This window comes from Urtica dioica, chromosome 10 (genome assembly GCF_054948205.1).
Source record: "Urtica dioica subsp. dioica isolate 48M chromosome 10, U.dioica_male_clone48M_v1_H2, whole genome shotgun sequence".
In the NCBI taxonomy this organism is placed as follows: domain Eukaryota; kingdom Viridiplantae; phylum Streptophyta; class Magnoliopsida; order Rosales; family Urticaceae; genus Urtica; species Urtica dioica.
Genome location: NC_142765.1, coordinates 23,232,338 through 23,248,550, shown reverse-complemented (window position 1 = coordinate 23,248,550; position 16,213 = coordinate 23,232,338). Strand labels below are relative to the sequence as shown.

Here is a 16,213-nt window from a genome sequence, read left to right as displayed (position 1 = left end):
ATTATGTCTACATTTCCATGACTCTCTCTTTTGATCGCTGGAAATTGTTTAGAATATATATTCACAGCTTAAAGATCAAAATGGCAATTGATTCAAACCGATGATTCTTATGTGAACTATTAATGTCTAGTCATGAGACGAAAGCTGTGACCCTATAATTTTACATCGATACCTTAAATAAATATATCGAATAGGGCCAATAGACCTTTTAAGGCTCGAAGCAAACATCTTCTGAATACTTTTACTAAACATAAATGAATTTTGCATTTTGATCAGATGTGCATTTTGAAAGAAATTACTTTAGACCCATAATAAATTGGTCTATAGTATTCTTTCATTATCTGACAAGATAAGATTGAGAACCCCCATGAGATAAACAGTCATAACTCAGATTCCTCAGCATCAAGAACATCCTGAAAGGGACATGAAATCTAGTCAGCACCACAGAAAAAAAAAAAAAAAAAAAAAAAAAAAAAAAAAAAAAAAAAAAAAAAAAAAAAAAAAACAGTCTGCATAAAGCAAGAGAAGCAGAATCATGTAGCTCTTAAAAAATTCTGAACCTTGATGATCATAATGGCTGCTTTCCTGTGTAGAACCTCATTATATTCCTTGCAAGCAAAACTCTGACACATGCGAAAAAAAAGGTGAATAAAATCTATAAACAAAGTGGTTAAACTGTATCTAAAGATATAAGAATGACTCTGCTGACTTGAACACAGTGCGGGCAACCGGTATCTCCATGACAGTAACAAGAAGTAATAAGCTCGAGTGCCAAGCTTAGTAGCTCCATGAAAAAAGGTTGTATCTATGACATGTTCATAAAGATTGGGTTCTCGTAAGTTGGCGTGAAATTCAATGCCGCTTCGTAATTAAGGTTAAAATAAACATTTAATGTTTGAAATTCCGTTCACACGACATACCTGGACAGACATGCCCACCCCACCAGGATGCTTATCATACAAAAGAATTCTCTCGGGACGATAACGTGTTTCTTGAGGATTTGCACACTCTGGCGCCAGATCAGTTAAGTTGCAAATTATGCGCCTTCATATGAATAAGTGAAACCACGGAGCTAATAAGAATTACACAAACTGATAACAGAGAAATTAAATGGGTTTCAATTCAACTACTTCAGTTAACTAAATGGAAACCATTGTTGAACAAGCCAGTTGATAAAGGATAAAGGGGGTTCGAAATCTATTTGAAAATGAACCGAGGGGGAAAAAAATATGGAAGTGGTTATTTATTAACAAAAAATTAGGAAACTAACTCACTTAGACTTTCGGAATCGCTGTTTAGCCAACCTTCGGTAAATATTAGGTAAATAGCCACAGACTTGATGTATTTACACGTATTTATTTTCCCTTTTGTTGTTGTAGTTAAGCTTTTTGAACGTGTAAATAATGGCTTATGGCTATTTACCAAAAACTTACTCAAGGTTGGTTAAATAGAAAACTAGATACGTAAATAAGGCTATATATCTAATGGACCTATTTTTTAAACACAATATTACGAGACTTACAGAGGCACCACATTCAAAAGAGCGTGAGAAGCGGCATGCAAACCCGCACGGAAATCCCAATTATTCTTCTCAACGGCCACTTTAGTCTTTTGCGGAACCGGAACCCAAACCGCCTGTTCACGAATGAAAAGTTAAACTTTCACAAGCATAAACTATGCATAGTTAGGCAATTGGTAGCACCGATACGAAAGTTATGCGTACCTGAGAATTGTACGAGTATTTAGGAAGAGTAAGGTCAATTGTATCGATTACAACTTTGGATCTTTTATCCACACGGTGGAACCCAAACCAAGTGGTTGTCACGGTACAAGGATCTGCTCGGGCTGTTGTTTTTACGTACGGATTCTTGGAAACCCTTGCAGGGTAAGCCTATATCAAGCATAAGAAGCCAAGGCGAGCAACTTATTAATATACATTACCATGCTGTTACAATATACTAGCCATTATTTAACGTTCTTTCTATCTTAACCATTTTATTTTATAAGCTGATGCGTTCAGTCTGGTTTCCTTGGATCTTCCCGGTACTAAAGCTTTTGTAATACAGGCTTCAGCATCTTCTTATCCATAAATTTTTTATTTTTTACGTATGTATTTTATAGGTGGGTAAAGTACTTCCTAACATAACTCTACTAAGTTTATTATAAAGTTTCAAGATCAAAACAAAACACAATATGTACCCGTTTCCTGTCCCTCCTTAACTATTCTCAGCTCAGGGGTTCTTTTAGGAAATATAGTGATCTGGGTGCAAAATATTCCTCTTTTATTAGTAAATAAACAGGGTATTGGTGCTTATGTAGTAGTTTTTCGATATTGAACGAGTTTCATAATGTACGATATAATATCCAACTCAGCCTAAATTCAGTTGATTTACGATAATACGGTGAAAGAGAATACGCTACTGGGAGGCTGACATACAGTATTCGCACCAGCAACATCAATGTCCGTGTAGTCGCGCGTTTTTGTGTAATACTTTAAATCAGCCACTTTGCACAGAGCAATCTTGGTAGATAAGTTCAAGGTTGTGACAAGGTAGCTCTTTCCTTGGCGCATATATACAGCCCCATCATATACCTAAACATAGGAAGATCAATTATATAAAGCTTTACGAATGCATTAATCAACTTTTCTATTACCTGAAAGAAAGCCTTGCTTTCCTCAACCTCTTCGAGGATCTCCTTTGTGTTTTCATCTATAATTTGGTATCTCTCTGATTCTATCGCGCGGATACTAACTTCACGGGAAGGAACTTTCTTTTTTATTTTTTTTCATGGTTTCCACGAAGAGACACAGAGAAAGAATTGCGGTGAACCAAAACCACAATAAGCATATCAAGATACTCGAGCAAAAAAATAAGATAATTTCAATGTTCTAATTATTACAGTGATATAGAGCATACCTCGTGCCCGATATAGTTCCACATTTTAGTGGAAGAATCACATGGCTGAACAGAAGTCAAGTGTCCTTTACCCTTAAGAGACTCAATGGCACTGCTTAAACCAGGGCCAAAATATTTTTCGTCGTAAAAAAAACTCAATGGATGCTCAAGAGCAGCACAGACTAAATGCTGTTCAAGAACCTGCAAATAACAAACATCAGCAAAATAACCATAAATTAATATTAATCATATATTTTTTTTTTAATATTAATATATGATTAATATTAATCATATATTATTTTAGAATAAGTTAAAGCAAAGTAACCTGCTGGTTTTTAGCATCCACGTGACAGCACTCAATAGATCTACCAAAAAGTTTGCTAGGATTTCTCATAAAATACTGATCAAGAGGACTGTCAAATGCAACATAGACAGCAAGAGATGGCCTCTCTCTCCGACCAGCTCTTCCAGCTTGTTGCCACAAGCTAGTATGCAAAATCACAGACGCGGATATTTGAAGAAACTTGTCAGAATATTTACTAATAGATATATTTAAGCCAGGAAAAGGAACCGATACAGATGACACATACCTAGCAATACTTCCAGGAAAACCGAGATGCAGAGTCACATCAATATGACCAACATCAATACCCAACTCAAGGGCATTTGTAGCAGCAACCCCACAAAGCTTCCCGCCAAACAAATCTCTCTCTATAGCTCTCCTATCCTGCTTCACGAGTCAGCCATTAATTAAGCAAATTAAAAATACAACTGTCTCAATAAATGGTTTGTTATAAGGGACAAAGAGAAACTGGATGGCAAGGGGTGTAGAATATGCATTATAAGTCTTCAAAGGTCAGAAATGCTTCAGCAGTATAGTATTATAGAGAAAACAGTGGAAAAAAAACTAATTCTTGTCCATTCGTAATTTATCAATTTTTGTCAGTTAAAGTTCATGAAAAAAAAATGTGCAAAACAACAGTGATGCCCACAAGAGTAAAAAATAAAAATAAAAAATAAAATAAAAATAAAAAATAAAATAAAAACCTACTAACCTCAGCCATGTAACCAGCACGATAAGAACATACAGACTGAACCAGATGAGGTGCCGTCTCCTGAAGAATTTCACGCCTAGTTTGAAAATATCAATTCAGTTTCACTTCTATATTATTCAGATGCTAATGAGAGATAATTTAGGAAATTCCATAGGCGCCGGACATTAATAATAGAAAATAGCAATCGTTACGTAAATTGTGCCAGATAGAGAATCAGTTTATTCACTCGGTGAAGTTGGTGGCTCTTACGTGTAGCATAAGACAAGTTCACACAGTTTACGTGTCTTACAGAAGGCAATACAACGAAGCCCATGCTGCACCATTTCGGCAAAAAGGATTGCAACCTCCATTGGGCTGCAAATATTCAAAAACTTATAAACAACGAGGATATACAAAACTGCACTTATAGTCATATGAACATCTACACCAAAATTAATACTGACGATATCTCAATGTTGAGTATGATATTAGAAAAAAGTAAGATTTCCGCATCTTTGTTATACGGTCCATGTTATCTTGCCGAAATAAGCTGCAGGTTAATTTGGCTTATTGGATAGGCATGCAAAAGCTGGACGAAATTTGCGAGAAAAAGACTTGTTACTGATTCGCATTTCTTCCCAAAACTATATATTTTTCCGGCTCCCATAACCCTTATAACTCTAGAGTAAGAGGCTTCAGTTTTTGAGAAATTCCTTCTGAAAGTCCTGGAATACCTGCTGCAGGATCTCAGTTGTTTGCTTGTGACCCGTGAATGGTTGTAATAATCACTATATGCCACAACGCATTGGTTTCTACCACAAATCTCAAAAACCATTTAGCAAGCAAAGTCGTGTTTAACTCCTTCAATTTTCCAAGCCGTACTACTACACAGTGTCTAAGACATGATGGTGTCAAAAGACCAGATGATTAATGCTTCCTTCGTCAAGAGATTTTCTGCAGAAAATCTTGCATTTTCCTCTCAACCCAACTCAAACTGGCATTTTTTACAAGGATAAGTGATGCATATGATCCAGTGTGGGTCGAAGATGCCTTGCAGCTCCACAGATCTCCTCAGAGAAGTACCAACAGCGCATGGGCAAGAATCCGCTGGGTTGTGGGTTATTGAAACCTTACAAGATTATTGGAAGAGAGTTGGATCGGTAACGACCCTTTTTGTTCAAATGATGCCCTATACTTGCAAGACTTTGCAATGAGCTGAATAGACTCGTAGCTTTCTTAAGCAAGATTTCAAGTAAAAAATTGGTAGAGAAACAAGGGTGGAAGAGCATTACCCTTGTAGATTTGTTAGATGTCAAAAACCTCAAAAGTGTGAAGGAAGAGCTTGGCTAGATGAAAATGAGTCTTTCCTTGTGAAGTTTATGTTCTATTCGATTACATTATATGGAGGTACTAGGAAAACATGATATATCAAAAGACAGACTATTATGCATCCCTAAACTTTCCTTTCATGTAACATGACAATTACCTGGAACATTTTTCATCAGCGAGCCAAGTAGTATCCAAGCTAGGCTGAGTTTTCTTGGACACCTGCAGCACAAAAAGTATATAGAACTCACAGAACCATCTCGGCGTCCAAAGGTTCATTGAGTAATCACACGAATGAACGTACATTTTCTTTATTTAAAACAGGATTCCAAAGAAGAAAAAGCTTCCTGGAAGCAGGACTTCCGTCATTCTGAATCAACTCCACATTCTGAAGACTCGCAAGCTCCTGGTAATCAACCAATCAGAGGTTTAAAAAAAAATTACCAAATATCAATGCACCCTGTTGCCAGACCATAGCAACAAAGTTAAGCTCAATTTGTACAAGATAATGCAGTTGAGACTATTCATTTCAAAGTACAGGAATTATGCAAAATAATATCATTTTTTTAAGACAGTCAGTTTAAGGTGTGACTCTATCCAAACCCATATCTTAAAAAACCTACAATACAATGTTCGCGAGGATTTGCGGATGTTGCGGTAGAAAAGATGAAAGACGGGTCACTTCCATACACTGCACACCAGGCAACAGAAAAGTGGATTTCCGAGCTTATGTATATAAGGTTTATATAGTCACCATCAACCATCTATACACAAACCCAAACGGGCCTAAAAGGTAAGAAGTTTAATATGCATGCACAGCCACTTTTGGAGAGTGATGAAATGTACCATGTGTGCAGAGTCTCCGAAGTCGCCTTAATATCAAAGCGGTATGGCAGCCAAACGCTCCCTTGTAAGAATGAGCCTCATCAACAATTACAAACCTACAAGATAAGAACTAATTTACTCTCTTAGAAAAATGAGGATAAGATTGTTTCCATAACAAAGTAATAAAACCAAATATATGGCACGAGAATAATCATACCAATAAAACAACTACAACAGTAACATGTCTACATAATTTAGAAATACAGTCAGCAGAGCGATACTTTAGATTGGATAAGAGCCGGCTGAATTGTCTGTGGTATGGCAATATAGACAAATGTAGCATGTCTGGGTTTGTGATCATCTGTGTTCAACCAGATAAAATTCGCATAATTTTAGAGCAGTGAAGCGATCCTGATAAACTAAAAAGTGATCTGTTAATTACTAATACCAGTCTAGCATTATCACGAAGCCATTTCCTCTCCCCTTGAGAAGTATCGCCGTCATATATGCCGATGTTTAAGCCACAATTAAGTTCTTTAGTCATAACTGATAAAGCTCGTAGCTGATCTTGAGCTAAAGCCTTCATAATGTAAAAAAAAAAAAATGCTAGATAAGCAGACAAACAAAGCATGGTGTTATTCTAACAGTTCCATAACAGTATCACAAGGTACCTTTGTTGGAAACAAATAAAGGGCACATGACAACATGTTATGGGATAGCACTTCAAGTACAGGGAGATTATAACAAAGAGATTTCCCACTAGATGTCATCGTCGAAACAACAACATTTTTCCCAGCCAAAGATGCTTGTACTGACTCTGCCTATGGGAATCATAACCATCAGAGCTGATTTAGAAAGACAGTTTTTGGAGATATAAGTCATATGTGTATATTATGCATACCATACCTGGTGACTATACAGTTTAGTAACTCCAATATGTTTTAATGCAGATAGCATGTTTTGTGAAAGTAAATCTGGTAGTTCCTCATAAACCGCATTTCTGGAACTAATGTCTTCAACATGCACCATCTGCATCATAAAGAAACTTCAGAATGAAGTGCTAACTTATATTGAATGTGAAGTAAAAAAATCAATACTATTTGTATATTATATTTCCGTGATAGGCTTCAAGTCCAATGAACTGTAAAATTTATGTACCACCTTCTCTCGGTGATCTTAGCAAAACCAGAAGAAGAAAAAAAGTAAGAAAAAAAAAAGAAGAATATACCTGTCCCCGGATTCCAATTCCCTTCCTAAGATGCTCAACCATTTCTAAAGGTGATAACGCATCCGTGACCTGTAGAGCTCAGCTGATGTGAGAATACCCTATTACTTCTGTTGTACCGTGCGGAAAACTAAAGTGAATGCACATTGATAATTGAAAGGACAGATTAAATTTATTGCAAAACCAAAAGATTTCTATACACTCCTAGCAAAAGAAGTTTCAAACAATACCAAATCGTCATAAGATCAATTTAAATTTTTACAGCCACATCTTATCTGACAGATTCAACATGTTCCAAAGAAACTCACGGCCGTCCCCTAATTGAAAAAATATTCGCAACCGGGGACTTTTATTAATCTAATTTATGTGGAACATAAATGAATCTATCAGAATAAACAAATATACAACAACATTGCTACTTTGTATTCAGAGTTGGACCTACTCTGCATCTCCCTGAATGAGAACTTGAACTTGCAGGACTTCTACTCAATTCGATCCCACCATTTGCACTTGTACTTACAGCACTGGCACGCCTATCAACAAACGGAAATACTTCTTCCAAAGATGAAAACGCAATCTTCTCAGTTCCCCTACTAAACTGCATGAAAACTCTCCACAAATCAGGAAATCTGCTTTTTTTTTTTTCTGAAATGAGGCTAGTAAATGTTATACAAATTAAAGTAAATAACTACAACGGATATTCTGACTGATTTAAAAATAAATAAATAAAGTTCGGTCAGAGAATACAGCTATCTTTCATGACGAAAAAATAGATACATTGTATACCCCAATGTAGCTCACAACTATATGAAAGTTTATTCCTTATCAGGGATTACTATTGTTGGTAGTTTTTATCTGAAAAAGCATTTTAAATTTATATAAATATAAATCTACCCGAGCTAAGGAAATAGATCATAAGTTATACGAGAGGATTGCTCAGTGGTAAACACCTCCACCTCTCAGATGAGGAGAAGGGTTCAAGTTCAAGAAGTTTATTTATTAAAAAATAAATAAAAAATAGCTTACAAGTTAAATCAATCTGTACAAGTCCAAAGGTCACGCAGCCAAAAACCTCAAAATGGGGGGAAAAATGCATTCCTAATGCAACAATTTCGTTCATTTAATTACCTATGAATAATTTTCAACTAAAATATTAAAAACCACACACTTCATGATATAGAACAACATAGTATAAAACACAAAAGAATCTTTAATATATTTTACACACTAGGACTGCTTTGGTATCTAAACACACAAATAGCTGGAATTTAGATCAAAGTATAGAAAATATAAGGAATCTTTTAAGGCATAGCGATAGATTAAAAAATTAGCCAGGTATACTCTATAAATAAATAAATGAATATAGGAACCAAAATAGTGTGCTTTTTTTTTTTTTTTTTTTTTTGCAACAGTTGTCAACAATAAGAAGATTAAAAAAGCAGTTATACACACCATGAAGCTCTCGGCAGCCTCCCACAAATTTGTTCTGAAGGAGTCGTCCCTTTGTTTTAGAACATAGAAAATTTCTAATACACCCATTCCTCTGCATCCTAGAGAATATGCAATAATCATAGAATGAATCCCAAAGGTAATCAGAAACAGAAAAGAGGTTTATTTCCACCACTGTACCAGATTTGGAATTTTCTTTAACTTGAACAAGGTGGGGAGTTGAGCAATCTACAACAATCGCATCAATCGTACTTCTTTCATCTTTGAAGCTATTGACAAAGCGTACTACCTGAACCAAAAGAAACGATTTTCCTCAGAATCCAAAAGCCAATACTTTCTCAAGAAAAATATATCTAGTTTCACGTGTCAAGAAATTCAAATATCGATTTTCTTTACCTTCGGAGAGAGAGCAGAAAGATGCTCCAAGTCCTTCATACCGAATTCAACACCGCGCTTTGCGAGCTGGCCAAGTGCTGTTTCCAAACACGCCAAGGTCGTTCTTTGTTTCCTCAGCTGAAGGATCGCACAAACAATGTTTAAGAAAGAAAACGCCTTCAATATGATCTTCAACCACGCAGGACACAAACACGATGAACTTCCATTGTTGTTCTTCGAATCGTGATTCCCGCGATAGAAACCCAGTGTTGAGCTAGCTCTTCTCGACAGCATACAGTCTCCAGAATACGGATCCGACAAACAATTCAAGGACCCGAGAACCTGAATGAGTCTTTCACAGCTCTCTTCATCAAGAATATTCTCGCTCTTATGAGACCTGAGTATATCCATCACTAAGTCGTCGAGACCTATACACTTTTTCCTTTTCGTTCCGTGACCAAAAACCCCTTCCGTTTCATCTCCTCTGTCAGGGGGCTGAAATTGATTAGTCCCTGTATTGACATCGTTAGTTTTCACGCTGTCATTCATATATGATAAATCTTGTATCATATCAGACCACGCCGAATCAGCAAACTTCGAGAGTGGGTTCTCATTGGCAATGTTATTCCCCGAGGTCTTGGATTCTCCGGGTTTCTGATCCGTCTGATTAGGGTCTTTCTTAGTGAAAGGAACAAGTAGCAGAAAATCTCCGCTCTCAATGCTTAACGTATGTAAATTTCTGTGCAATCTCAATTTAACACCCTACAATATCATAAATTTGGAGAGCAATACATTAATTCAAACCAAAAAAAAAAAAAAAAAAAAAACATCTGGTCATATCGAAGCGCAGTGGTAGAGAAATGGTTTCCTTATACAGGCAAAATCACTGAAATTTTCTCCGTAGGGACAATGAAAATAAAAGGAAGAAGAAATGGAAGATATACAAAAAAAATTATTGAAATAATGGGAGAAAGAGCTCGCCTTGAAAAATAAGTGAAAATTAGGGGAATTCGAAGCCGGAGCGAATTTCCGGTTGAGAATGAGCTTAAGTTGTTCGACGGTGATATCGCCGGTTAAAGAGAGTACGGTGGACTCGCCGGTTAATGTACGGACGACAATGTCTTGGACAACCTCCGACATTTTCGCAGCAAAAATTTATTCGAAACCGTCTTCGTCAAAGAAAGGGTTCGCTATCTTTTTAGGTATTTATACTTTCTTTCTGTGTGCACAATTATTTGGCGGGGGTTTCTTCAAGTGACTGTCCGTACTAGTAGAGTTGTGGAAATTGCTTATGTCTATTTGAAATTGAATAGTCTCTAATTTTTTTTTCAAGAAAATAGTATTTTTCAAGTTGTATTTTCAGATTGTTTTAAAAAAATTATTTATTATTTAAGGAATTATTTATAATTTTATCGTTTTTATTTTGAAGATAATAATCCTAAATAGGTACTATTTTAAAAGGATTTAAAAAAAACCACTATTTAAACAAATTAAAACTTAAAAGTATTATTCTTATACGTTTTTCATGGAGTTTGACTACACATACACAAAAGCCAGTGTCCAACACGATCGGTCGCGTAATCAGTCAAAACCCAAAACTTTTTTAGATTGACGAGCAATTATCGTTCATCAAATTAAAAATTAAGTCAATAACGTAAACCAAATTACGCACTTGTAAGTTAACCATTGAAATAAATGATTTAATCCAAATCGTGGTAGGATAGTCGGGATTTGAAGATATCTCCTTAGTCTAGTACTAGACATATGGCTATCAATGTTGGAGACCAAAAAAGAAAACTCATTATACCATAGTATTTTAATTTTCCTAATCTTAACAATTAATTTAGGTAATGTCCATTTTATATTTACTAATCACATTATATATCCTATAAAATAAATTATTGCGATTCTTAGCTACCCATTAATATCCAATTACAAACTTACAATTAACTTAGAACTAAGCCCTATTGTTATATGCTAATTTTTATTAAAAATGTAACTTATAAGCATAGTATATGGCACCTAATAATATAGCTTCAGAATTAGCTGTACTGCAAGAGGGGCAAGAGGCCTACTTATCACCACTTGTATGTTCTAACTATATGTTCTCAAAGCCAACCTATATGTTCTAACTATTCATTAATTATGCCTCAATTGTATTAATAGTTTTTTAATTAATAAATTCATTTTTTGTAAATATTATATAATAAACAAGAGAAACAACTTTTAAATTATTTAAAATGCAATCAATATATGTGACTATGATATCCAAGAAATAGAGGCATACGTAAGTCTATGATTTGTTCGAAAATTGATCGTATTCTTAAGATTTAAAGAGCGAATTTAAATAAGTTAAATCTGACATCCAATCACTATTGAAAAAAAATATATTTAAAACCCAATCATATTGACTTTGAAGAAATTTGTTCTCAATCAAAATTCACTCAAAATACAAATCTGCATGCCTAAGATTCCTTTGAATTATGTTTTTTGAGACCTTTTAAGGGACTCATAATAGTCCCAAGTCCCGGTTTCTACCGTGACCACCAAAATTTTGATTATTTGAGGTGGTACTGGATATTGAAATCCTCATTCAAGTAAACCATTAGGGTGGTCTTCTCGGAGTACATTTTGATGTAGTCATTCAATGACTCATCATAGGCCAATCAGATGGCTAAAAATATTTGTTTGGTACTCGATCCCATGAACCGCTCCTTAAACTCAGATTGAGCTGCTTCCATGAACTAATGGATTTTGGTCTAAGAATTCATACCACTCCTTAGCGGAGCCGACCAGAACGGATCGGCTTCCATGAACTCATGGGTATGTATTTTCGTGAGAAGCGAGGATGTTTGACATCTTGAATCTTTAACGAAGCGCGTGTTCTAAAACTTGAGCCTTGAATGGGGATGGTGTATCTCCTACTCGGGATGATACTTTCTTTTGGCCCAATGCTTATTCTTCGATTCATCGCTCCACCCTTTAGTAGTTTCTTGGACAAGTCTATAACTTCATTCCCTGTCGAGATTGTCTCTAAAATTAAATACATACAAATATAGTGAGAGATACAAAATGTAAATATGTTCTCGTGGGTGATGTGTGATGTGGAAGAACGTACGAGAGTTTTGGCACATAATTAGCTGCGATATTCCCCACAACTAAAAGTCTTAAAAATTGTGGATTTTTGTGTTCGAGGACCCACGATTTTTGCGGTTACCAAAGGCTAATTATTTTCATCATGACGTCAGGCGATTCCTTTGAGGTAAACATTGAGCATGTGAGTTTAATTTTCTTATATCGTGTGATAATTGTCGGGTTATATGCATCGGTCAGTTATATATTTGATTTATAAGGTGAGTAACTTCAAATGGTAAGTACTGTACATGCAAACATGTTTTGATCTATTTTACTAGTCTTTTAGACCTAGTACCTCTTCCATTATTTTGTGTTATGTTTGACAAGTTACGACTTTTCCTTACGGACTTACCATACCTCTCATTATCTCGATTCATCGAGTCTTAATTAGCCAGCGAGTGATTATTATGGTCGAACGTCAAAATTGTGCATGACTATTGATTAATGTGGTTGAGTGTCGCAAAAATTGGTAAAATACAGTTTTGAATGAGCAAATATTCTACGCTAAAAGTATGTATCAAACGAGGAATATGTGCATAATCGAGTATCGTCTCCCACGATGAATGTTTTTAGATTAAGCACAAGGAACAATACAAGTGATTTTACTTTAGAAATCACATAATTTTTATTTTCTGAGAAAAATGTTGTGGGTGCATAACTACCCATCTAAACTTATCACTGAAGGAATGTATAGCATTTGTCAGCAATTTCAGTCAAAAATAAAATTAGAGAAGTTTTCAAGATCGACAACACGGAAAACCTACAAAAAGAGTAAATTTGCATTTTCTAAATCGCAAGCCTTCCGATCTAGGCATCCTTTCAGGGCTGCCAATCCCATCCCAACCCAGCCTACATTGATTTTACCAAAACTCATTATTCAAATTTGCAAACCAATTAATTCAAAATCAGAAAGATAAAAATGTAGCAAGGTTCCAGATATGCAATCATACTCTATTTGCCACATATATTGTATCTATTTGTTTAATATTGGTGGCTGTTTGTGATTAATTTTAGTTATTGTATCATAGATTCATAGCGATAGTTGTCTCAAGGAGGTCTAATAAAACTATTTTTTTCGTTGGTTACTTTAGAGTGTATTAACAAAAAAATCTTGCGGCTATTTTTTATTTTTGTTGTAGTGAATGCCATACTATTACTATCTTGCTAATTTTTAAGCTTCACGTTACTATTTTCCTTGATCTTTTTTAAAATTATATATATATGCTATAAAACTCATGATAAAATAAAGTCCAAAGAATAATATATAAAATAAAATAAAACCTCATTATAATAAAAAAAATAAAAATAAAAAAGTCACAAAATAATACTATAATAGAATATATATACTTACGAAGGGAAGGCAAAAGAAGTGGTGCTTTCAGCCGAAGAATGTGTGGATTCGGTTGATTCACGCAATGCCTTTTTCTTCCGATCTTCAAAATCATCGTCGACCGAATCAAACTCTTCGTCCACGTCATCGCTCTCCTTCATCACAAAACTCAAATGCGTTCAAGTTAATAAACACGCCATAGAATTTAGCGTAGATATATCAACTGAATTTTTTTTAACGTGAATTAATATCTCTAAATATTATTGAAGAAATTAAATGGACACGGCATATACATATATATATATATATATATGCATATATACGCTTTTTTTATATATTCTTGTTAAGAAATGAGAAAATGGACCAAGGAAAAACAAGTATTTCTACCTTTTTACCTGAGACGATCCAGCTGTCATCATCGTCACCACAATATGGTGATTCGGTATTTTGTTCATAATCAAGCTGTACTTTCCAAAGAAGACACAACATAAAATAATAATGTGAACTCTTCTATAAAAAAATAAAAATAAAAAATAAAAACTGAGTCGTTTACCTTACGATTAACAGGTCTGGTTTCTCTCGACATTTCTTCTGAACTACTCTTCTCATTATTATCGACGTCCTTCTTCGCGACATTAAAATCGCCATCTTCTCCGAAGTTAAAGACAATGAAGTCTTCTTCGTCGTGAAAAACATGAGACCAATTTGAAAGCCCATCATCATTGTCTTTGTCATTTCTAAAAACATTCTTATTGTTCAAATCATCACGCATTGCCTTGTTCTTTCTAGTCTTCTTAGTCAAGGTCCTTTTGGCCTCACTGTCGATACTCATTATTTTTTTTTATTTTTTTTTTGTATGTGTGCGTGTGAAAAGTTTTCAAATTTGTGCAATATCTATAGTCTCGTTGATCAGCATTATGAACGTAATAAATGTTGAGCCATTTAAAAATGGCAGGTTTTGAGCAACGACGTAAAGAGAGTTTATTCTAAGAATGCCAACTGTTGCCTAAGCTTTCCTTTTGCATCGTCCAAAAAAGAAGGCAACTCAGTAACTGTGGTGTATGAATATTTGAATTTTTCTCCACCCAGATATATATCTCATTTGAATCAGTAATAAAGTCAAATTAATTAAGTAATTAAGATCAGAGAGACTCTTATATTTTTAAAAAGGAAGAAAGGAGAGTCTCTTATTTTCATTTCTTCTTTATTCTTGGCTATAAACTCCCATAACTGTAATAATGAGAGATAAAATATAGGAAATTAATCATTATAAAGAAATTAGGGCACAAGTCCAATTAGATTAATAATCACATTTTCTATCAATTAAATAAATGTTATTTGATCTTTAAATAAAGTCTAAAAAATGCATATAATTTACCCCTCTATTTTTAATATTTTTGGTACCGATTTGAATATATCGACAATATTATTATTTTGACACCCATTGAAGACCTATTTCTGATACCGTATCAAAAGCAACTTTTAATGATATTAAAATATCTATACAAAAGCTTGAAATAGCTCAATTAAACCTTCAATTAAAATTATAATTCAATTATTCAAAAATTAAAAAATATAATTCAGGTCATGTCTAATTTTTTCAGGTCAAATATAATTCAGGTCATGTCTAATTTTTTTCATATTATGATGCAATGTGTTGTCGTAGTTTTGACTATTTTTTATTCTTTTGTTGGGCGGCATAAATACATTATGTTATCTTTTAGTTGCACTGTTACTATCAACACTGCTAAGTTTAAGCATAAATATACGCTGATAGCTCAGATGTAACAAACATTTAAAAATAGCTAGCAGTATAAATACATAATATTTTCATGTTTTCATACTTATGTACTCGTTCTCCTTTTTTTGCAGCATCAATATCAAACTCTTAATTTTTAGTTGCAATGTAACTACCAGAGCTATTAATGTTTCTTTCAGGGCTTCGGCAATTGAGAGCTTACATTATTTGTTTCTACTGTTGAAAAAAAATTGAGAAAATAAGAGTCTGAAAACACAAAACATTAAATATTTATATTGTCTCATCAACAACTGTTTGTTAAATATTAACAATTTTAAGGGGACAACTAAAAACTAATATGAAATTACTAAACGTGTACTGTGAATATTATTCATCTATATCGGTTTGAACAACCAAGTTCACTTGCCACACAAGGCCCATAAACAATATTTTTTTTTAAAACAACTCATATGCTTGATATCAGCTACTTATAGAAAAGGCCACACTTGTATTCAATGCAATCACATTTCACGAAGGGAGTGAATAAAAATAAAATAGCGATAATTCATCTTCCTGAACCCTTTTTTAAATAAAAAAAATCTTCATGAACCAACTTTTCAACGCCACGCTCATACAAGAAGTTGGTGATGATGGACATTGACAATATTATTTCATTACCCACGTGAAAAAGGAAAAAAGATCGAATTCAAGGTTTTATCTATCCAAACTTTTTTTATAACGTGTATTGCTTGATTGTTAGATTTAAATTAGTTTTTTTTTTTTTTTGTCAAAGTGTGAATTTTTATTTCTTGGAATTGTAGTGTTTTCTTGGTTTGATTTAAGTATGTCTAGTAAAAAATATCAATTGCGGTATGATAA

General features: G+C 34.2%; 1 protein-coding gene across 1 annotated transcript; it reads right to left on the bottom strand.

Moving 5' to 3' along the window:
- Positions 1–56: 56 nt before the first annotated feature.
- LOC149384178 (UBQ, helicase-c and DEAD-like helicase domain-containing protein) lies at positions 57–10,349 on the bottom strand. The gene is made up of 28 exons (XM_089627997.1): positions 10,113–10,349; positions 9,153–9,893; positions 8,937–9,045; positions 8,760–8,857; positions 7,750–7,905; positions 7,311–7,379; positions 6,989–7,111; positions 6,754–6,903; positions 6,531–6,662; positions 6,364–6,443; positions 6,104–6,198; positions 5,881–5,948; positions 5,562–5,663; positions 5,418–5,479; positions 4,666–4,767; positions 4,202–4,306; positions 3,953–4,028; positions 3,488–3,624; positions 3,223–3,382; positions 2,919–3,098; positions 2,656–2,772; positions 2,438–2,593; positions 1,724–1,891; positions 1,523–1,635; positions 921–1,044; positions 710–805; positions 561–623; positions 57–413 (listed from the first exon to the last, which is right to left on the bottom strand). Exons 1-28 carry the CDS (start codon positions 10,269–10,271, stop codon positions 381–383), a joined length of 3,774 nt encoding a protein of 1,257 aa, XP_089484123.1. The 5' UTR covers positions 10,272–10,349; the 3' UTR covers positions 57–380.
- Positions 10,350–16,213: the final 5,864 nt, after the last annotated feature.

Bases quoted from the DNA above. Each gene is read 5' to 3' on its own strand.
- LOC149384178 (XM_089627997.1), bottom strand. From the start codon at position 10,271: ATGTCGGAGGTTGTCCAAGACATTGTCGTCCGTACATTAACCGGCGAG. The intron at 8,858-8,936 runs GTACAGTGGTGG...CATATTCTCTAG, and splicing joins TAAAGAAAATTCCAAATCTG to GATGCAGAGGAATGGGTGTA. The intron at 414-560 runs GTTCAGAATTTT...TGTCCCTTTCAG, and splicing joins CAGCCATTATGATCATCAAG to GATGTTCTTGATGCTGAGGA.